Below are 22,213 nucleotides of genomic sequence, written 5' to 3'. Positions count from 1 at the left end.
GAGCTGTTCAGATCTTATTGGATCAAGGTATGGATCGATGGTCGCAGACTTATGGCAAACATAGAAGCTGTGACGAACGCTAGGCGAGATTAGCCTCGACCCATTTTCCAGGTCAACCAGACAATGGAACGCTCTCATGAACCTGGAAGTTTGGATGCTGATCAAAAGTTAGAAAGAGAAAGTGAGATTCCCAGCTTCCATAGATATTCGAGTGGGTCTGTGAGCGACTCTTTTGTCAACCCATGGAAACGACCGGTCGGGGAGGGCAGCCTTAGGCGAGGAGAGCGCGATTGTCCTTGTGAGGGCGATCTGAAAGTTGATGTTTGAGAAAAATTCTTAGTAATTGACAATGTTCAGATCATATCTCCTTGACAGAAGAGATGTTCCTGATGATTTGTCCCGTATTAAATTCGCACCGCTTCCACCATTTTTTCCAAAGCAATTTGCCGGTGCTGGAAAGTAACAGTCGCAGGCAAAAGCGGTATCCCATATTAGACATACCTGCGGTATCTAAATAAAGTTTGGATAGGTCAGAAACCTCTGGCCTACGACGTCGATCCTTACGTTTTCAGAAGCTAATCGGCGTCCGATTCGTTTCCTATTTATCCATGTAACTGTTTTATCCTGCCAAGCATGCACGACCCTGAAAGGGCTGTGGCTCTGCACGCACGATACACCCAGGCCAAAAGGATAATCATCAAGTGGAATTAAGGTTTGGGAAAAAGTTTCGATACAGGGAAGATAGCTTCTAGAACTTGCTTCCAGAACTTTCTATCGAATGGATCGACAGAATGTTTGCCCCAGTAACAGTAACGTAGAGAAGATCTTTCTCCCTGTGGAATCCTTCAAAGAGGGGTCGCAAATCATTTCACGGCATCAATTTAGGAGTAACCTTGAAAGCCTTGTACCTTGTGCTCCCGAAGCTTTAGTCACATGAGCCCTCTGGATTAGAAAAGCGGTCTTAGTAGACATTGGTTGTGGAGGCATACTCAATTGCAAATCCGTTTGTCAATCGGGTCGTGAAGTCTTCAATAACAAAAAATGGGTAGTTGGTCAGTTCTCGGACACGGGTCTCCTTGCCAGTGTTCCCTTCTTTCAAGGCCCTAACAATTATATTAAGACGTATTCCCAGGTTAATTTCAAGTACATTGTTGCCCTATGATATTAAAACAACGTTGCAATCTCTTGCATAAGAGAGACCGTGGCAAGTACCACAGCGAATAACAGTCACAACCAAACTCCCTATCGCGTTACTATGGTGACTGGCCGCACTCAGTGTTCCTGAACCATAGAAATATCAAGCTTGACGCTATGTACTTCACCGAGCAAAGTGTTATTCATGAGAATATGGAGTTTAATCCCACCCACGTGTATTTTCTCTGGTATGAGCCAAGCTCAAGTAAGAAAAGGTGTATAGAGCTGCTTCTGGGCGGATGATGATCTGCACTTACAATGCAGCAAGTTATCATGTTCTATATAAACATAGCCTCTCTATTGAGATCTTTTAAGACCTTTCATTCATGTACGCAGCACTTATTTTCGTGCGGGTCCCTATCGGTACATCAATAATGTATCAAGTCTGATTTCATGAGACATATGGATGTGTTGCAATAGAACATCCCACGCTTGAACAATTTGGGTTGCCGGTGTAAACGCACATTGGCAGCTCTGGACTCAGAAAACTGGTACCGAGCTTTCCTGGCACGGACACAAATTATTGTGCTTCGTTACAGATCATCGCTCAACAGACTTTCCTCGTAATAAAAGGCACAAGTTACAACCTTCGTTACAGAAAAACATTCTCCTTTCACTATTCTACCACAACACGCCTCTCGGGATATTTGATACCATGGCAAAGCAATCAAGCTCCGCCCCAAAGAAGTTGTTTATCGGAAGCAGGGCAAGAGTGACGCGTGCGAGGTCCCGCGTCAAATCTCCCAGCCCTGCTTCGTCGGGAGTCTCTGAATCTCGTGCAGACGGCTCTTCTCTGCGTTCAATCACGAAGTCATCCAAAGCTCCAGTATGTTGAATGTGGTCCATGTTCGATTTTTCAATTTTCGAATCTTTTCGAATCACTTTTCACGATGCTCAATACTGCTGATACCAAGCGCTTTCGGCTGACCATACTGTTTAGGGTTATCTCTTGCCAAAGAGTGACTGGAAGAAACAGTCTAAGGCTATCCATGCGAAGTGCTTTGATGAGATGGATAAAATTGGTCGGGAGCTTCAATTGGCCCTTGCGGAGAAAACCGACCAAAAAGCCTACGAGTCTCAGTTGTTGCAGAGAATACAAGCCATCAAGGCTGAAGGGCGTTCGAAATTGCAGCAAGCTATTGCGCTAAAAGAAACCGCTCTGGCTGAGAATGAAAGACTTCAGAACGAAATTCGTCAACTCCAGCAGCAGGTGGAATTGTTGAATGCTTCGACACAGGATAACATCCCGTGGAACGACGTTCAGCCGATTTTGCATCAAACACATGGCGAGCTAGTGTCCGCGACCACGCGATACTGGAACGCGATCGACGCTCTCCAGAACCGCAGACTAGCATCCTATCTACCCGGCTCTGGAGTGATCCACGGAAATTGGACGGAGCAATGTGTCCCGCTAGGATCTTTGGGACACGATTCACTTCCCGGGCTCGCCGAATCGGGCAATCCCTCTTCGAACATCCAGCAAAAGCCTGGTGCAAACAACGTGTTTGATTCCTTTGTGTGAATAGTTTTGGGGGCCTTGTGGGTCCGATCCAGACCAATGAGGCTATGTTTGGATGTCCGAAATTATCACGCACACAACTATCTCCCGGTCGTATCACCTACTTCGGCCTACAGCTTTAGTACAATCAGCCTTACCATGTAGAGGAATACATGTCATTTTTGAATGGGGAATTTTGAATGGGGGTCTTCCAAAAAGTAAAGAAATTAGATGAGTCTTTGAATTAGTTCTGTTCACCGCCAAGCGGGGCCCGTCGCCTGGGCCCGTCCGCCCGGTAGATCATGATCGCCGTTCTCCTAACGCTCTGATTTCCGCTGCTCGGATATTTGATCCAATCACGGTAAGCCTTGGCATGCTAGATGATCTACCACTCAGCCAATTTTAGCAAAGTCAAATCAAAGATTGCCACGGCTCATACTATTTGGAATTATCTGCCCAGAGCCCTGAATGTAACGTCGAAAATCTTCTGGTTCATATTCTCGACAATCATTTACCAGGTCGGCCGCGCAAGATTCCAAATCTTGCTTTTGAGTTTGACATTCGCCGTGTGGGCAATTTTAGAAAGTGGGCCGAATTGCACTGACCCACCGGCACAATAAAGCTTAATCGGCATGTGGTAAATGGTTCGTGCAGGTATCAACCAAACCAGATATGATTTAGACCGGTAGCGGTTTTCAGTACTTACAACCGAGACTACTTCGTTTAGCGATTTTATTTTAATCTACTCTGGTTGGTGATGCAGCTGGATTATGTGGCACTTCGGTGGAAACGAATGGTCACGTGAACCATGTAGTATTACTTTGGTAAACAAAAAGTCAATCGCATCATAGTCCGAAACCTCATTTGCGACAACGTGTTCACCCAGTCAATTGTTCTCTTCCGTAGTGCTCTGGGTTTTCGAATTTATGGCCTTCGTTGCTGCCTCCACGGCTACCAGTCGTTGAGCAATATCGTCCAGATCACTGCAAATGGTTCCAGTCTTATCTGCAAGAGTGCTCAGCGAGCTCTGGATCGACCTAGAATGGTATCAGCGGTGTCGCTTCTTAAAAAGACTTCCAACTTACTTCACTCGGGTGTCTAGTCTGATAGATGTATGGTTAGCAGCGAGGTTTAAATTGTTTTCACGGCAGAGTCAGACACTTACTCGGAGATACACTGGAAGGCGATCATGATACGATTGTCCGAGCTTACAGATTCTCCTGCATCTTGCGAGATGCTGCCAAATAAATCCGTCTCACGCTGGAGACCAGGACAGTCGCTCTCCGCAAGAGATTCGATCTCGGTAGTGTCACCCTCTGCCGATGATGAAGAACCCGGTATACTGTCAGAATCGGAAGGTGACAGCGATAAAGCGCGCTCCAATCGACGCCGAAAGTCTTCGTGTTTGTTGGGCCGGGAAACCTTTCTAATTCCACCCATGCTTGTACTAGATGAGTTTGAGAACGGCTACTTTACCAAAGGCAAAGTCGACTAGCTTTTATAAGGTTTGGCCGGAAGATCTGAGTAAGCGATTGATGTCTGTCGGAACAACCAAAACTCTCTCGGAATTTTGAGCTCCATCTGAATATGTAGAGCCACACAGGTTAGGTAATTTGCAAAGATGAGCCTTTCACGGTTCTCAATGAGGTCAAAGCTGCACGAGGGTAATTATCATTTAGAATGTCAACAGGCAAGATCACCATGTAGAATCTCAACAGATAATTCCAACTGGCAAGCTGAACAGGTAGGATCAACAGGCAGGATCACCATGTAGAATTTCAACAGGTAATTTCAACAGGTAACTTCAACAGGTAACTTCAACAGGTAACTTCAACAAGGAAACTCAACATGCGAGAACATGTGAGGTCAACATGCAAACATTGCTCTGAACACATTGAATTTCGTCCAGGTGATGCAATTTGAGCAATGCTCAACATTGATGGTCATTAATGCTCAGGAGTGACGCCAAATTAGAAAAAAAGAAAAAAAGAAAAAAAACCTCTGACCTCTGGGGATCAGAGATTGGTGAAAGTCTGTGATACGAAGCACCTTCCAGGTCAAATATCCTCGATATGGCTTATCAGACCAATCCATGGAACAGATTCTGGTTTGAAAAAGTTTGACAACTTCGCCAGTGAACGATACTTTTGACTGACTCTAACGAGGATTTAAAAAGTCAGCCAACTCCCTTCAACAATCGTTCACAAGTGTCCTGTTGGCATCAATTTAAAACTCATAATGTCTCCACGAGGCATTTTGAGCTGGTCGGTGCAAGAAGAAGAGAACCTTCTGCAATGGTTAGATGAAAATCGTGCATTGCCATGGAAAGATCTACCGGACGCATACAGACAAAGGTTCGGCGTGGACCGAAGCGTTGAATCCTTACAGTAGTTTTCGAAATCAGTTTGACCTTTTACTCTTTTGACTTGATTCCCGGTAAATAAATCCGAAGGACGCTAATCCTATTTAGGATCACCGCTTCATTAGTTAGGCAGAACTCTGCTGGTAATGAAAATAACTCCTCGAGGACGTATTGTACCCATCCTGTAATGATACATCGAATCCCCTAGAACCCCTCGGTAGATCTGGCGATCTGGCAAGATCGTCCGCCCGCTTCCCGCCTTCCCACCAGCCCTAGGTTGCCACTTTCTTCTCATTCTTCCCGCATGCAGCACAGTCTTTCGTGTATCGCTTATACGCCCGCCAGTCATCACACAGAAGGCTGTGCTTACGCTGTATAGAGCTAATCCTGGTAGGGAAGGATATTTACTTTTTCTCCGTGGATCTTATCATCTACGGCGCGTCTTATTTGTGCATTCGTTGCCACTCGAATATAATATGGCTCATCCCGTAAGCTAACATGGACGTTCCAAGAATCGTGATACTTTAGAATGAGCCAATATCACGTCGATCATGAATCTCAATCTATCGAACATGAAGTGTGGGAACACAACTCGGATTACGTGCCAACCCCTGGGTACTGTGTCAGCCCCTACGTCGCACGGTCTGCCCTGAGCCTATCTCCGTCTAGTGTACTTGAGAATAGTGGCGACCCTAAGAGTAACCGTGGCCTATATCCTCTCCGATTCCTTCCGTTGCATGAGTGGGAAGAGGGAAGGGCCTACGATAAGGACCTCCTAGCCTGTATTCACTATCGTATAGAGTGGCGAGTGACAGTTAATAATCGGGAAGTATCTATAGACACCGAGGAAGATGTCGTCTTGGCTCCTAGTGCTTTCTAGCAGCTGTTATTGGAGAAAAAGCTAGAGAAAGCGCTTCGACGGAAAACCGCTCGCCACCGCCGAGTGAGACCCGATGACACTGTTATCGTCGCATCTACAAGTGATCGCACTAAACGGAAACTGACGAAACGATTTGACGACACTAATATTACTTAGTCCTCTATCGAAAAACAACTTCTAATATGGTCCGATCTTTTATCCAAGGGTAAAGAACTTACGCTGAAGATCAGTTTTAACTATATAGACGATCATTATTCTTCTCAGTCCACCGGCCGGAAAGGAGATAAGAGAGGGAAATCCTCCGTCACGCAAAGGATGCTTAGCGAGCGAGACGCACAGCTTGATGCGGAGGAATATGCTTCAGGCGAAAAGCCGATCTAGCGTAGCGTCTATAATTTAATACGATGCGATTCATCAACATATCAACATAGTCCTTATTGTTAGGTGGACCCAATAGGGAAGAAACACTACCCAATCAAAGCCCATCATATAAAACGCCTTATCACTCACGTTGAGAAGGGAGGGGTTTTAGAGGGCTATAAAGACGTGCCGGAAGCGGTACGCGACGAATTATACAGGGAAGAACAAGAGAGAAACGAAAGACTAGGGAAAGAGAAGCGCAAAGGAGGTCCTGTCATTAGCAGTGGAATGCCATATCCTCCTTGCAATATTATCAATGTCCTTCCCCCTCAGTCTGCTGCCCAAGGGCTAGATGTCCCGACCCCTAAACAGGCGGCTAAACCGATGGCTATAGGTTCATTGGAAATTCCTGGCCCTAGAGACGTAGCCGTAAAGGAGTACGGTAAGTGGCAGATGTCTAATATCGAAAATGACACACTCAAATCGGCGTTTCAGCAAGTATGTGATATGATGCTCGACAACGGCCTCGACCTTGAGCAGGTCTACAAGGACCAGGACCCGAAATTCTTCATTGAGAAAGGGATAAAAATAGGCATCGCTCGACGTTTCGTCGAGGACATCGGAAAGTGGGCTGAGCAAGTCAAGAAGGCGATTCCTATATATGAAATACTTTGAACTGGAGTTATTGCTGGCGTTGCGGAGTTCTCTCGGCATATAATGAATAATTTATCAATTAGACTACGTGGCTATAAATTTTACGACTCAGATTTAGCATAGCATGTTGAAACGCATCTTTTACACTTTTGTTATCGGGGTCCTACCAGGAAGATGCCGTACTCTACTAAAGATACGGTGACATGCCTAGTAGCTGCGGTGGTTCAAGCAAGCAGAAAATTCAATGAAATGCAAACAAGACGAATAACAGAGCTCGAAAGCGTGCCTTGTTCATACAGTACGTCCCGAAACCGGTGCGACCACCTCCAATCTTCGACTGACTCTCCAGCTCCAGTGCCAAGAAACACTAGTCTATATTTGGAGGTTCTCCGGAGTAACCCTGCCGGCTGAACGTGTATTTCTTCTTACATAGATTACATAGTACCTCCAGTTCTGTATTGGTTTGTAAATACAATACACCCGACACCTCATTACCCCGCTTTTAAAGCAACCTAAGGTACAGGTATCTTAACCTTCATACCTCCATATTCTACAAACTCAAATCCTATTAAAGATTTTTTTGCTGAGTTGAAAGCCTTCATTCGCCGCGTTTGGCAGTTTCACGAAGAAATTCTGGACCAAGGATTCGATATCTTCCTCGAATGGTGTTTTGACGTCGTCGGTGCAAAGGAGTAGTGTAGAAGGCCACTTCCGGCACGCAGGCCTGACCATAGAGATGTATGGCAGCTACTCAACCGAGTTTCAAAGTAATCTCACCTGTTGACTTCCAAGAATTTTGTGTGGTGTTCAGCGCACATCTCGCTGTATTTCAGATCTTAACACGATCAAATCTGCTGCGCATAGAAATTATTATGAATATGAATGTTATCGCACCAACAAACATGTTGCACTGGTCTATTACATTACTATAAATTTAGTAGCAGCAGGGACTAGAGAACCACTAGCCCAAGAGGAAAAGGATGGTTGGCACCACTGGAAGTTGGCTTCCTAGCAAAATAAGCTTTAATGGAATGTAGCTTTCTCTTCAATCATAGGTGACAAGCTCAGCTTCAACCTTAGCAAAGCTCCCTTTGCTAAATATTCGAGTTATGGTTGGTCTTCATATTACCAGGTTATGGGACATGGCTGTTAGAGGATGTAGCGCATGATATAAAACTAATGTCGGTGGTCATAACTTGAAAGCCCAGTTGTGACCTAATCATATAACTTGTTCCATAAGAATAGTGCCTTCTCGTCCACAGATATATGGCCCCGGCTTTTCAAGTGGACGATCATGCAGGGCTTCTAGTATCGGAGGAGTTATGCTTCGCCGTCGGCGGACGCGAGCAGGGGGTGCTGTGATATTAACGATGGAATGCTTGGTGGGTTCGGCAGCTGTAGCTATTCGCGAGGTAGTCACTGGTTTACTCGATAAGATACTATTAACCATCCCAAGCGTTGAGAGAGGCAGCTTTGGCACTATAATTCGGAGAGACGATAAGAGAATAAGGACGTTGATCGAGGAAGGCTTTAGCTGAGGAGCAATAGGATACCGCGGGAGTGTGATAAGGGAACAAATCCATCTTCTCACCATTTCCCACCCCTATGCTCAATGGATAAATGAAATCGTTTTAGACATGGGTCTGGGGAATACGGGGTATTAGGAAATGCACGTGACCTAGCGATATCATCATAGTCCCCAGGAGCTTGGTGGTCTTGTCCATCTCGAAAATGCGGACCTCAAATGTGGCGGCTGTGAGGACTCAAGCATTCTGCGCTAGAGTAACAGCCACACTGTGAATTGAATCGATACTATCGGGCTAAAGATAAAAAAGTGCCTAAAGGACCGATCGGTTGGAGTTTTCGATGCTTTAGATACGGTAGGTTTCTTCTATGCTAAGGACTTGTTACATATTTGCTAAGTGATCGGATTGAAGTGTGTTAGTCTTAAAACCCCGGTAAACATGTATTTGGGAAGTCACGTGACTTGGTGTCATTCTCTGAACACGTAATCAGGGTCGAAAAGCATGTACCAATGGTATGGGTCACGTATGTGTACTTGTCTGGTATTCTCTAGTCTCTAACACAGCAGTTTAACATGTGGTACGCTGACTAATAAAGCTGATTACATGATCCATTGTGCCGACAGTCATTATTCCCTGAAGCCAAGCTGTTTTCTGGTCTATCTAAAAGCTGCAGACCTCAAAGTCATTCCGATTATAGGATGTATACACTAGAGCTCATCCATAGCATGAAACAAGCCCACCAATCCAATCTTGATTAAATAGGCTGAGCCTGTTGCTAAGATTGATAGTTAGTCGCTGGTAGACCTCGCCATGACCCTCAAACGGGTCCAAGGTCAAGACCCTCCACCCGACCCTTACCCGCAGAGGGTTACTTATGGCTCACCCGCACTCACCCTCACCCACCCGTTTCTGCATAACTTTTCTTAACATTTCCTAATTAGGATAGATAAAATTGATGAGTCATATACATAAATTACAATTACATACAAAAAAAAGTGCATAAGATATTGTTTGACTTGTTTGCTCACCCGCGGGTAACCCGAGGGTGACCCTTTACGGGTGAGTATAATACTAGAACCGACCCGCGGGTAGGAGGTCAGGACCCGTCACCCGCAAATTGGAGGGTCGCGGGTCACCCGTTGCGGGTCACCCACGGGTCATGGCGAGGTCTAGTCGCTGGATCAGATAAAAGCCTATGTTAGGCTATATTTGGGCTTGGGTCGTGTCGATCCTAGAAAGGCGCTAGCCCTATATACTCAACGACTTAATGGAAATCATAATTTGATAAACATAGCCGCGCATAAGATCAAGTCGTGCTATAAAAGTCAAACAACTCTAACATCTTAGTAAAGCATAATTTATACAGTCTGAACAGGATCTTAGAGAGCGATCCTCGGTTTGAAGATGCACATAGCACATGCACTGCTTATGATGATATTCAAGACACTAGTTTAGCTCATTAAGCCTCACTAAGCCCATAGACTTCCCGGTATTTCACATGAAATCACTGGAATCGCACCGACTAAATAATGCTTGATGACCCAGGGTAATTGTTAAGGAGTAACAAACTACGTGCGCTACTATATATATTGGTCCTAGGCATATCAACCTCGAGGGTTGATATAGTGGTCTTTTTGGCTAAGCGGTACGATCATGTGACCTAGGAATGATCCGTAACAGTAATAGCTAGATGCTCTAATCATTACATCAATTTGTCACATTCTTTTTCTAAATTTTTAGCATGTGATGAATAGTAGATAGAAATGGTAGATAATAAACCTGCTTTAATAATATACAACACTACCGAAAAAGTCTGTGGAATTTTTGAAATTGACCCCGCCCCCATCAAATATATATATCTGCGTTCTACTACGCTATACCACCACCCTTTGCTTAATATATATATAATTACATATGCTTATTAATATGCTAATTCCGCACACAAATTTCGCTTAATATTTTGTGTAATATCCCTTCGCTTCTCGTACCGCTTGCAAACGTCTTGGCATGCTTAATATAAGACTATCAATTACACCTTGATCCAATTGCCTCCACGCGTCTACCATGCACTCCCTAAAGTGCTTCCAATCAGCCTTAGATTTTCCCATGAAGACAAGGTATGGATATAACTGGTATAATTTGACCTTAAGCATCCGCCATACCGGTTCAATTGGGTTTAAATCAGGCGAGTGCGGGGGCCACTCTTCAACCCAAATCCCATGGTCTTCAAACCATTCTCGCGCCCCCAAAGAGGTATGAATTCTTGCGTTATCTTGCTGAAATATTGTCCCTGGTTCATAGTGAGGAAGAAACCCTTCTTCGAGCGCGTCAAGATAGGAATTGGTGGTGTAACCTCTTCCTGTCTTCGAATCAGGGTCCCTCTCCATTATCACCAACTCCGTTCGGCCACCAAGCCAGATTCCTGCCCAGACCATCTGGGCTATGTCCTTCACATGTACCTTAGGGTCGATGAAATCCCTCCGATAAGTCTCAGATTCGAATCGGAAGACCCAATGGGTGCCAGAATTCGAGGTTCGTTGCACCGAGCACTCGTCCGAAAACACCCATCTTTCCCAACCCGATATTCTATTCTCCGACTGCCATTTCCGGGCAAATTTTTTGCGTTTTATGGCTAGAGAAGGCCCGATCGGGATTTTCTTCTTCTACTTGCACTTCCGGATCCCCCATTTTAAATAAATACGTCGAAGTGTGTCACGGTGTGGATTTCCGGGTGTAGACGCAGCAAGCTGTCTATAGCTATCGTCCGGATTCCGACGGGCAAGCAACCTTATGAATTGGCGAGCTTGATCATTAAACTTCCGGGGGCGACCGCTTCGTTTCCGTGATTCAGTGGTGCCTAGCTCGTTAAAGCGTTTAATAGTGTTAGTGATTGTTGTTGGAACACACCCAAAATCAGACGCTATCTTTGAAAGCTTGGTTTTTAATACTAGCCTTGCGTAAAGAATGGCAGCTCTGGCAGAATTAGATAATTCTGCCCCCTTACGACGTTTTCCAACAATTTTGGAGCCCCTAGGAACCATGGTTGAAGAAAGAGAGAAAAATAAAAATAGTGGTAGTTGGGGGTAACCCGGAAGTGGGTCCGAAAATTCCACAGACTTTTGCCGGGGATTGTAGCTATCGATTGCTTCTATAGAAAAAGCAAAAAAGAAAACATGTGAATCAAGGGAGGTGAAGAGGAATGTGCACAATGCATGTTGAATATGTAGATCCTTGATCATCTCCCTTCCAGGAATTGCGGTGAGAGCAAATTCATGTCATTATAAATAGCCATCATGGACGGTCCGGAAATATAGGAACAGGATCACTTCAATCATTTTGTTAGACTGCCAATTCAAACACATCAGGGTATCAATACTAATACAGGAATATTGATATTCCGGGGCTATTCCCATTAGAGACAGGTGGGTCTTGGCATTGGGGCCAAAGAAATAGTGGAAGAGTGGAGGTGGTCGCACCAGTTTCGGGATGTACTGTAGCTGAGCCAGTTGCTCATTGAGCATTCTCTTGCATGGGAAGATTTGCTTAGTCTCTACTCTTTCCGTCGCGCGATCGTCGAGCTATAGTCCTTCATATACAGTATTTGAAACAGATCCTTAGCACAGAATATTATGTCATCGTAGAAATGAATTGAGACTGAAACACCACTGCAATGTCTAAAGCACCAAAGCGGCCTTAAATAGCTCAGAACGAGCGTGGTCACATAAACTTCACGACTTTCAGGAGAGGTTTCAAAAAAAAGAAAAAAAGCAGACTGAGGGTGAATGGTGACGTAGGCAGGCGGTTTCCGGCTTTTAGATGTCGCAATAAATGCAGTGGTTTTCAAACAGCAACCTTAGGTGGGAAATTTTGCAGAGCCTTCTGGGAAGCCTCCCGTTCGTCCAATCGTTTCCAGTATGCCAAAAAATTTTCTCGTCCAGGCAATAGCATCCAATCACACACTTGCATTGCCATCATCTTCATCAACCCATAGAAATGAGTATCTGCCGCGGAAAATCTGTCTCCACACAACCATGTTTTTCCGTCTAATTGATCATCAAGCATGTTCAAGGCCTGATTGATCAACACTTTCTGGTTGACCCTAGCCTCTGGGGTCGGAAGTCGGTTGCCTTTGTAGAAATCGACCGTGGCAGGATCGTTCCTGAACCAACTGATAACGGGTTGACAAATTTCTAGATCCATTCTTCGGAGCCACATGCGAGTCTCAGCACGCTGTTCAGGTGTGCTGCCAAACAGGGAAGTGCCTCCAAGGGCGATCTCATCTAAGTACTCGCAAATAGCGGTGATCTCTGTGAGAACAGTGCCATTGTCAAGCCGGAGAGCCGGAACCTCCCCGCGAGGGTTGATTGCGCGAAATGCAAGGCGTCGATTCTGAAGGCTCATGATATCCACAGTTTCGACATCAAAGTTGAGGCCGCCACGTTCAAGAACGAACAAACGGACGGCCATAGGGTTGGGTGCGGCGGCATCAAAAAATTTCATTGTTGCGATTTCACAAAAAGTATTCCGTCTTTCTCGGGGTATCAGAACTTCGGGGTATCTACAGAGGTTTTTATACTCCTGCTCGTGAAAATTCGCATTAAAGCGGCTGATTTCACGGAGATAGGAATTTTTCAAGTGGAGCTGATAGAGATCGTTTGTTGACGGATGCGGCGTTAACAACGGAGTTAGCATTGATTTAACTCCGAAAGAACAATCAAAACGGCGGGCAAAAAGGCGAAATAGATCATGCTCTCCCCTACTACGCGGAGTTCCCGTTACTTGCCGTGGACCTAGATATTCAAGTTAAAGTGAGGCATAGTGGGAAATTGTTCTTTGCTGGTACCTTATCGAATTTCAAATGCCGCCCTCCTGCAAGATTCAGAGGATTAACGAAGTATCAAGGACTTCCGAAGTGCTGCGTAGAAGACATCAGTAATGAGAATAGAACCCGATCAAGCAAAAAGTTGGCCTTGATTTTAAGGATCTGATTAGCGAAGGGAGAGGCATGGTGGTACGGAGTACGGTGTGCAAGGTTGAAAAACCTTTGACCTTGGGAGGCGGGAATTGGCGAGTACATAGTAAATGGACTTAAGGAAGAGCTCGGAGTTAAGGGCCAAGCAACTTTAAACACCGCTCGAGGGCCCACTAATTTATTCCTCAACAGTCGCGGCCTTTCCAAATAATTGCTCTACCAGTTTCGATAGAAAGTCCAAGAAAGTAGACGAGAATTACAGCGACAAAAGTGCCTCTAGAAGCCTTCATTCGACTCGTGTTGAATATTTGCAGTTATTTGGTAGGAATCAGATCTGGTGCACCATTATGGGTTCTATGAATAAGCTCGCTTGGTCTGCAAAATCAGCAGCTTCTTATGCTCAACTATTCAAAGACTTTGGATCCATATCTGACATCTTCGGAGAGTCCCGCGTGGGAAAGTTCTAGTGCCCAGGCTCACTTCATATATAAGAACCATCATCTTGTTCGATAAATAAACAAGTTGTTGTCTCTTCATTAGGCGTCGAACATTTTGCTTGGGTCTCCATGAATTTCATTACCCCAGTTCGCTTATTCCTTACTGTTTCTTTCGGTGGCAGCGTTTTTTACCTGCAAACTCTCGCTTATCCATGCCGTGACATGAAGTTTACGTGGCAGGCGACTCCTGGCCATTCCAAATCTTTTTCTTCACGGGTCTTGAATCCCAAAGATGGCCCTATAGATGAAGAAAGTTACAGTCTCCGTATCCCGACACGTGATCTCACAAGCGGAGTTACCGATGAAGAGCTTCTCGCCAGATTCTCTAAAGGAGTTTTTGGGGGTTGGATCTTCACCCCCGAGAGGTGGATTGCTCCTTTTGCGCAATGCTTCATCGACACAGAAGGTAAGCAATGCCTCTTCTTGAAGTGGTTATTTACTGCTCCTCGTCAAGATTGCCGAAACTGAATTTCTGGAAAGTAGTTACTGCTTCACAAGGCTCTACGCCAGGCCCATCAGCTTATTATATTTGGGACTTAGACTCGCTCTCCCGAAATAGTCTGCCCCCATTGGGAAGTACTCTCTTTGGCCTCCTCACCTTATTCGATGTCAGCACTTGCACTGAGACACATCGTAAATCCGTCTTTCCAGAGTCGGCCACGGTTCCCCGACCAAACTTCGCCTTTGCGGAATACGCAGGACGTACTAAATCATGGAGTCTTGCTGCCTCACACCGATTTGAGGTCACTCGGGAGCACGAAGGCGATGAGGATAGTGTTAAAATAACATTTTCTCATGTTAGAAGTAATCCTAGAACGGGAGGTAGAGCTCTACCGAGCTGGTTTGTTTGGTTTCATGTACTGTATTCGAAGCTACTTTTTGCGGACGGTATCAGAGAGGTTCTGCAAGATTAGAAACTATGTAAAATAGCATACACATATCTCATTGTGTTTCGAATATTTCAAACCACCCCCCCTCCCCCCGGCTCTGCTTCCCTTAATATACCCCATGAATAAATTAATGATTATCTTGCAGAAGTGGGAAAATCTGCTTAAAAGGACAGTTATGTGTCATCGATATTAACAAGACGGGAGCATAAAAGTGGGCGTTGAATTTGTGGGAGACGTTCAGAGCTAATAATTGATGGACACGAAAGGAAAGATTGCTTGGAACAGGGCTAGAAGAGGTTTCAAGAGTCAAAAACTTCTACATTCAGGCCCGCATGTCGAAAATGGCCTCTGGCACTCTCCTCTTTCGCACCAACCACATTGATACACCATTCAAGAAAAGTATCAAATCCTCGCTCTAGGTCTTTCTCGTAGTAGTCCTAGTTACGCTTAATGAACCCCTTAAGCTCAGCAAAAAAATCCTTAATTGGGTTTAGGTCCGGTGAATATACTGGCAAATAGACCAGCTTCACCCCTGCATCCGCGCACATTTGTTCAAGTCCTTCCGACCGGTGAAATAATGCGTTGTCTATGACTAGGACAGATTTAGGCTCTGGCCATCTCCCGCAATGTTGGAGCAGCTAAGCTATAAAGCCTTCAAATACGGTGGCATCCGTAGAACCACGGAAGACACGCGATAGAACAATCCTATCCTGTGTATATGCGAGTAATATCTGGTATCTCTGATCACGATAGAACTGTATTACTTATAAAGGGGACGTGCCACGTGGTGCCCAGCCTTTACGTCTGAACCTAATACGTTTATCACATCCAGATTCATCAACATAGACTAGGTGGTACGATTTGAAATCTGAGAGATTATACAGATAGTAGTCTCGCAAATCGGCGTTTTGTTCTCTAGCACGTCTCCGCGCAGTCTTTTTAGACCAACCTTTAGCGACAAGGGCTCTTCTGATGCTAGAGGTTGTAACCATTGCCTGAAACTCATCCTATATAAATACAACCATCTCTTCGAGGTATAGGCCGGGTTTCTTATATAGGTGATCGCAGAGAGCTTCGATCATCAGGGGGGTCACAGTTCGTTTTCGTCCTGCTCTGGTTTGTGGTGCGTATAAGCTTCCAAATTGTCTTAAGTTGTTGCGGATACTAATGATGGTCTGCTTGCTGCATTCGGCCTGTTCAGCCATTTCAGACGTGGTAAAAGATTCGCTCTCTATCATATCACGGATGAGAATAATCTTTGAAGGTGAGAGTCTTGGAGCCATGTCGCCTGGACTGATGTCGCCTGGACTAATAACGGTAAGCAGGGAGCTTGTCACTAAAGGAAGAGAGGGGTGAGGAGGTACCGCGTGTCTGTCAGTTTCGTGTAAAATACACCGTCTATGGTATTAAAGATGTATTGTAAAGTACGCGGACTATTGTAGAAAGCGGTCTAGGATAAAGTGCTTCAAATAACATCCAATCAGAACTCGCATATTTGGGATTTATTTTCCGCGAATCAAGTCTAAAGAGTGTGGGGTCAAACTGAATTCGAAAACTACTGTACGAGGCAAAAAGTACCATATTCTGCGAAAGAATGGTCGCACGACTGCGCGAACTTGGAAACTTCCAGGTCACCGTAAACGAGAGCCCCGCCGCCGCTCGAGTGAACAGACGGTCTTACACTCAGACGCTTCAGCCGACGCGACAACCCGGAGCAACATCGATCTGTGGTTTCAGACAATTCTTGCGTCTGAATCTGATTCTGCCGAGAGCAGCGAGACAGCGCTGACAAGAGGCTCGATTTCAGGTATGGGCCCGCTCAGGCTACTTTGACGTGCATGCTAACTTTTCTATCAGATCGTCTGACGCCGGCGCTTACGAATCACCGTCCCAAGAGATTACGATCATCAACATGGATCTGGGAGTATGTACATCGTATGTGCGCCACTGGGAGAATGGACCTCTAAGGTGCGTTGTATGAACATGATGCGAGGCATCACAGGAGAGGGCCCAGAGTTACATAGGGATGTGGAGCCAGTGCAAATGAACGTTTAATTCCCAGATATGATTAGATGAGGCATGCAGCCTTACAGGGGATGTCAGTTGCTCCTATTTTTCAAGATCTCAAATAGTAGACAGGAAATTGGATATGAATAAACAATTCTGAATTTACCATCGTTTTTGGCGCAACTTGTTCAAAACTGGAGGACTGGAGGCCGTGCTTGCTTCCTAGCGGAGGGTGGGTCCGAACGACTTCCCAGCGTGCTTGGTCAAGCTGCGCTCGAAAAAGACAGTGCTGTCATTCTGCGTCTGCAAACGGTCGAGGCGGTCTGTCAAGTTGGTATTGCCTCGATTTTGAGACAATTATGCATTCTGAGCTCAGTTCTATGTCGTGCCAAGACCATTCTCCAGACAGTACCTCGGATTACGTGCATAATGACCATACTCGGGTTGAAAATTCGAACGAAAAATCGGTTCCGTCAAAGCATCCTATTCGTCTTAATAATACAGTATCATGGGTTTGTGGATCTCAAACAGCGTCCCCCCCTGCAGCCCAGGTCTTTTGCTACGGAATATCCGACTGAATCTATGATAGCCTCAAAAATCTCACCCAGCACAGGACTTCCCAAAAAAGTATATAATCGGCTGAAGCCTCTCAATACCACCAAGTCGTTAATCTTTTCCACTGACTACACGTGCGAAGTTCGCAGTCTCCATCATGCATCTTTCTGTGCTCCTCTTCACGCTTTGCCCGCTGGTCTTCGGTGATAGCTTGGAGATCATGGACGTGGGTGGTCTGTGTTATATCTACTCGAACAGCACACGAGGCTGTACAGGATCCTCGGAGGTTATTGCGGTATTAAATGGCACTTCTTGCTCCAGTAAGTACAGCTACATACGGATGAGTAATGGCGCAATTCCACTGACAGCCACCAGATCTCAGCACGATAGGGCGCAACAAGCGCACCGAGACAAACGCAGTCAATGTGACCGTCTGTGGTGCTCAGCGACAAGCTGGTCAGGAGCTTGCTTGGATCACAGCTGACAAGAGCGGCCTTCTGACGTTTCAGAACATCGGAGGAGACACGGCAAACTGTACAATCGGCAAAGAGTTCGAGGTGGGAACTTTCTGCTCTGCTCTCAATGGTAGTTCGATTGAAACAGCCACAGAAAAGCCTACATTGATCTCATCTACCAAGGTTATAGAATTCAGCACTGTTGCGCCCTCGAGCATGAATCTGGTGCCGTCCAAGGCCGTCTCGATGGATTGCTAATCAACCGGAGCGGGAGCCTGTACGATTCGCCTCATCAACTCAATCTCTACTGCCCCCATTGCATTCAGTTCGTTTTGACGTTTGGATTCCAGTTCTAAGGTTTGGTTTCTGGCCCTTTGCGGATTCATTCATGTCTTCTCGCCTGGCTTTGGTCTTGACATATTCCTTTGATGTTGCTGGAGATATTTTAATTTGAAGAACGTCAGTAAAACTTCGAGTTGACTCATAGCCAAAGTGAAGCTAAACGTCGTAATTGCATTGAGAGATCCGATAACGGCATAACTTCCAGCTGCTCTGCGTTCTCTCGGTGCGACTTACTTTTCTAAGCCATCTATGTACGACACAATATAGGAAGAGATTGAAAGGTGCTTCAGACGCTTAGGTGTAGATTCCAATGGAGCTGTAAGCCGTAGGAAAGCCAGCGTCAACAAAAATGAACATATCACGTCACAGACGGTCACAATTGTACACAATGGCACTTCTGGGATTCGAGGAAACCAACCTAATTTGGGGTCAGTCTATGATTTAGACCATCATTGTATTTGCTTGGGTATAAATCGGAGAGTCTCCAGCTTCTGCGTACTCCAGCTTTTGCGTACAGTCTGCCACGCGGCCGGGATCAGCTTAGCCGTGCATTCTCGGGACGTAACTCCTGACTGCCCTGCTGAAAGTGTGATAGCACTGGTATTGGCTGCAAAATAGCATGATAGAGGTTTCGCAACAATAGCCACTTTATCCGTGACGAACTTGTTGCGTAACGTTCTCCCAAAAGGCGGTGGGCCTTCTCCGCCGAGTGCTTCGGGGTTAAGCCAGGAATCCCAGTCAACGGCATCTTCTTTCGAGAACTCCGGACCATCGGGTTGGCATATCCTTTCACTTTGATGGAACCTTTGGGGCGATTTCGGCTGTCTGTACAGGACAAGAAAGATTGGGATAAAAATAGCTGCAGGACATTTCATCAGTAAAGTTGGCATGTTCTTTCCACTGACAGACTTACTTGGCAGCTCGCTTCGTTCCATTCTGAGCACAACCAGCAAATCTAAGTCAAAGAGAGTTTTGTGTCAGAAGCAAATGAATTCGACCGGGATTCTTTTTAATGCTTTTATGAAAGATAAAGGGGGAAGCTGGGAATACCAGGAGAAGTCTTCATCGGTACCTGAGGACAGAACAAGACCACGAATTTATGGTCAACTTATCAAGACCTGTAAACAATATTGTAGTCAGATACGCTCAATGACTTACTTGTGCGATCAAAATTATTGATAGGAGCATCATCTGTTGGAATGCAAAGAGAGAGTTTGATGAGAACAAGTGAAAATATGGCAAGGGTGTGTCACGTCGAATCCGGGCTTGGATATTGTAGAAACTCGACTTTGCGGTTATCAAATTGCGAATTCTTTCCACTCCAATCGAGATGCTTCTCACCAAGGCCCAAGCTAGGGGGCCTCGCCAGCGACCAGTGTGATTGGTAACATGTCCCAGATTTGCTTTCAGCTTCAAAAGCTCATCTGATATTTCCATTTTGCTACCACTGATCATCAATGTAAGACAACTAGTGCTCTCAAAAAGAATGCGTGGGGATGAGACCAATGATCATATTATTACTATGAGTACCATGTTAAATGTAGCGTCTCACCTAGCACTAAAAATCGGGGTATGTAGCCCTAGACAGATCTCGCATCAACGCCTCTGCCTCTTCAGTCGACTGTGCCTGCGCAGCAAGTGAACAACTTTCGAATGTCCCCCATGCTCTGCCCACCAAAGCGCTGTCCGTCCTCGGTCATCATTCAGGCTGATGTCCATATCAGGATGTTTCAGCAACGATTTGGTCACTGCCAAATACCCATTGGATGCGGCAAAGAAAATGGCTGTCCATTGTTGAGGACCACGGGTATTGATCTCGACCCTGTCTCCTTGTCGGAGAAGCAGAGATACAATGGATAGATGATTCAGAATGATAGCTACTTGGAGCGGAGTAGTTCCAGTGGGGCTTTTCTGATTGAACTCGAGTGACCTGCAACGAAGGAGTATTTTTGCCGCCTGAAAGTTGCCTACGCGACAAGCAGACCAAAGCGGAGGCACAATTTGCCTAGTCTGCGAGTTGATGCATATTTCCGGCTGTTGCAGTAATAGTTTTAAAACTTGCAAGACAGGCATCTCAGCAGCTCGGGCTAATGGCGTCACCCCATATCTATCAGCATCATTCAATCTCACATGCCTGTGGCTAACAAGTAATTTCACAAGATCATGGTGTCCATGATCTACAGCGTGCCACAATGCTGTTCGCCCGTCGGAGTCAGATATGTTCACATCAAGGTCGGGATGTAGGAAAAGAGACTCCACGATGCGAACTGATTGCTGTTGATTGAGCATTTTCGCAGACAAGAGGAGAGGTGCATCATCGTAGGAGCTCTGGTGATTGATATTGATTCCTGCCTGTCGTACCAGCATCTGCGTGGCGATATGATCCCCTTCCAGGGTCGCAGATTGCAGGGGCGTCCGATCGAAATGATCTGCAAAGTTGACATTCGCTCGGGGGTCAGCAAGCAAGAGATGCAAAATATAGTGCTCGCGATGCTTCAGCGCGTATGCTATGGCAGAGAACCCGTCCAAGCATCGATCATTGACATCAATCTCCTGTGATTGAAGAATCCGCTCAACGATAGCAGTATTTCCGCCGATAACTGCAAGTGACAAAGGGCCTCGGCCTCCAGAATCGCAAGAACAGCGAACATTGGGCTTATATCGCAGGACCAGATCCACGGCCTGTGGGTATCGTAGCTCAATAGCTAGGAGGAGCGCGTTCTGCCCTGCGTACTCAGCGTCGATATTCACGTGGTATTCCTCGATCTATCGCGCTCCAATGTCTAGTTTTTGGGCTTTCACGGCACGAAAGAGTGGCGGAATTTCATTAGAGACAAGGCACACAAAAAGCGCCTCAGTGAAAATAGAATTGGTTCGACGACTGACCAGGCATAGACTCAGAATGTGGTCTGTTTGGAGGGATTTGCAAATCCAGAGCAAGAGCTCTTTTGGAAGTTCGCAAATCATGAGAGTGTACTTTTGCCGTGTTGGGTTGATTTAGGGGATCAGTATCAGCTGATGGCGAAATTGACTATCCGAGGTCTCACAGCGCCGTGTGTGCTCTTCCTTTTATGCACTCAAACTCTAGAACACTATTCAATTTGAGGTTCGAGGATCAGGTTCTCCACTCGGGCCAGAAGTCTGCACGTGAATCCAAAGTGCCTCTGCCAGGGATACCCTACTTCATTCCCTGAAAGCGAAGGTCTGGCCCTAGGATCAAACACAACGGCTCCAGGACATGGCTCAAGAGCCCCAAGAGCAGGCTAGCTCCCAGGGCCAGTGATTGCATTCCCAGTTTCGGTTCAGTCATTCGCGGGATCAGTGATTGAAATCCCAGGACCGGTGTTTTCACTGCGTGCTTGAGCCAGGAGTCTGCACGTGAAGCCAGAATGCCAGCCCCGAGAATACCCGCCTTGGGTCCCCGGAAGCACAACCCTGGCCCGGGATCTTGAGTGGGTATCCTAGGAGCGTTACAGCTCCCAGGACTGATCAAGATGATCCTAAAATCGACCGTGTGGGATATGGGAGTCGGCTTCATGAGTCTGGAACTAGCTTGTGAATTCATCAACGCAAATTGCCACATGGCCGCAGTAATCACAAACATGAATGTCTGCTCTCATTCCTGGCCTACGCCTTGTATGAAAATTCATTTGTAGCGCGAATGATGGGCTATGCAGAGATTGGCGCTGGGTTCAGGGGATCACTCAACCAAGAATTATTTTGAAGATTCAGTCAAGGGTATATGCGTTTTTCCAAGGTGGTGAATAAAGTTATTTCTACAGTACTAGGAAAGAACAGATCTAGCGTTGCCGGTATTTCTCCTTGCTAGGTTTGTAAGATCTCCGGCTCATCTACATACATAATAAAATCATACATACTGATCATTATGCCAAGCCGAGTGAAGGTGTCTTCCTCGCAAGGTCAATTGACTCCAATTGGTGAGGGAAGTTGTCTTGCTGTTCTCAAAGTTGTTGACAATTTCAACCACCGACGTGATTGTTATTTGTTCATTCAATGAGCA

General features: G+C 45.8%; 9 protein-coding genes across 9 annotated transcripts; 5 read left to right on the top strand and 4 right to left on the bottom strand.

The window, feature by feature from the left end:
* Positions 1-1,849: 1,849 nt before the first annotated feature.
* Positions 1,850-2,716, top strand: N7520_001695 (uncharacterized protein; the record flags this gene model as incomplete). The annotated part of the gene is made up of 2 exons (XM_057135630.1): positions 1,850-2,020; positions 2,135-2,716. The coding sequence occupies 2 exons, from the start codon at positions 1,850-1,852 to the stop codon at positions 2,714-2,716; spliced, it is 753 nt and encodes a 250-aa protein (XP_057001566.1).
* Positions 2,717-3,578: 862 nt separating this feature from the next.
* N7520_001694 (uncharacterized protein) lies at positions 3,579-4,189 on the bottom strand (the record flags this gene model as incomplete). Its single annotated transcript, XM_057135629.1, has 3 exons — positions 3,858-4,189; positions 3,778-3,795; positions 3,579-3,729 (listed from the first exon to the last, which is right to left on the bottom strand). Exons 1-3 carry the CDS (start codon positions 4,130-4,132, stop codon positions 3,579-3,581), a joined length of 444 nt encoding a protein of 147 aa, XP_057001565.1. The 5' UTR covers positions 4,133-4,189.
* Positions 4,190-5,583: 1,394 nt separating this feature from the next.
* N7520_001693 (uncharacterized protein) lies at positions 5,584-5,934 on the top strand (the record flags this gene model as incomplete). The annotated part of the gene is made up of 1 exon (XM_057135628.1): positions 5,584-5,934. The coding sequence occupies one exon, from the start codon at positions 5,584-5,586 to the stop codon at positions 5,932-5,934; it is 351 nt and encodes a 116-aa protein (XP_057001564.1).
* A 648-nt stretch (positions 5,935-6,582) lies between these two features.
* N7520_001692 (uncharacterized protein) lies at positions 6,583-6,969 on the top strand (the record flags this gene model as incomplete). Its single annotated transcript, XM_057135627.1, has 1 exon — positions 6,583-6,969. The coding sequence occupies one exon, from the start codon at positions 6,583-6,585 to the stop codon at positions 6,967-6,969; it is 387 nt and encodes a 128-aa protein (XP_057001563.1).
* A 5,345-nt stretch (positions 6,970-12,314) lies between these two features.
* N7520_001691 (glutathione S-transferase family protein) lies at positions 12,315-12,974 on the bottom strand (the record flags this gene model as incomplete). The annotated part of the gene is made up of 1 exon (XM_057135626.1): positions 12,315-12,974. One exon carries the CDS (start codon positions 12,972-12,974, stop codon positions 12,315-12,317), a length of 660 nt encoding a protein of 219 aa, XP_057001562.1.
* A 1,764-nt stretch (positions 12,975-14,738) lies between these two features.
* Positions 14,739-16,800, top strand: N7520_001690 (uncharacterized protein; the record flags this gene model as incomplete). The annotated part of the gene is made up of 3 exons (XM_057135625.1): positions 14,739-14,784; positions 16,464-16,640; positions 16,691-16,800. The coding sequence occupies 3 exons, from the start codon at positions 14,739-14,741 to the stop codon at positions 16,798-16,800; spliced, it is 333 nt and encodes a 110-aa protein (XP_057001561.1).
* Positions 16,801-17,552: 752 nt separating this feature from the next.
* N7520_001689 (uncharacterized protein) lies at positions 17,553-18,108 on the top strand (the record flags this gene model as incomplete). The annotated part of the gene is made up of 2 exons (XM_057135624.1): positions 17,553-17,715; positions 17,771-18,108. 2 exons carry the CDS (start codon positions 17,553-17,555, stop codon positions 18,106-18,108), a joined length of 501 nt encoding a protein of 166 aa, XP_057001560.1.
* A 619-nt stretch (positions 18,109-18,727) lies between these two features.
* N7520_001688 (uncharacterized protein) lies at positions 18,728-19,127 on the bottom strand (the record flags this gene model as incomplete). Its single annotated transcript, XM_057135623.1, has 2 exons — positions 18,728-19,017; positions 19,106-19,127. 2 exons carry the CDS (start codon positions 19,125-19,127, stop codon positions 18,728-18,730), a joined length of 312 nt encoding a protein of 103 aa, XP_057001559.1.
* Positions 19,128-19,788: 661 nt separating this feature from the next.
* On the bottom strand, positions 19,789-21,159 carry N7520_001687 (ankyrin repeat domain-containing protein; the record flags this gene model as incomplete). Its single annotated transcript, XM_057135622.1, has 2 exons — positions 19,789-20,958; positions 21,079-21,159. The coding sequence occupies 2 exons, from the start codon at positions 21,157-21,159 to the stop codon at positions 19,789-19,791; spliced, it is 1,251 nt and encodes a 416-aa protein (XP_057001558.1).
* Between the last annotated feature and the right edge of the window lie 1,054 nt (positions 21,160-22,213).

The sequence above is a fragment of the Penicillium odoratum genome (assembly GCF_028828045.1).
Source record: "Penicillium odoratum strain IBT 22623 chromosome Unknown utg000001l_segment0_segment0, whole genome shotgun sequence".
NCBI lineage: Eukaryota > Fungi > Ascomycota > Eurotiomycetes > Eurotiales > Aspergillaceae > Penicillium > Penicillium odoratum.
This window is presented reverse-complemented; position numbering and strand designations above follow the sequence as displayed.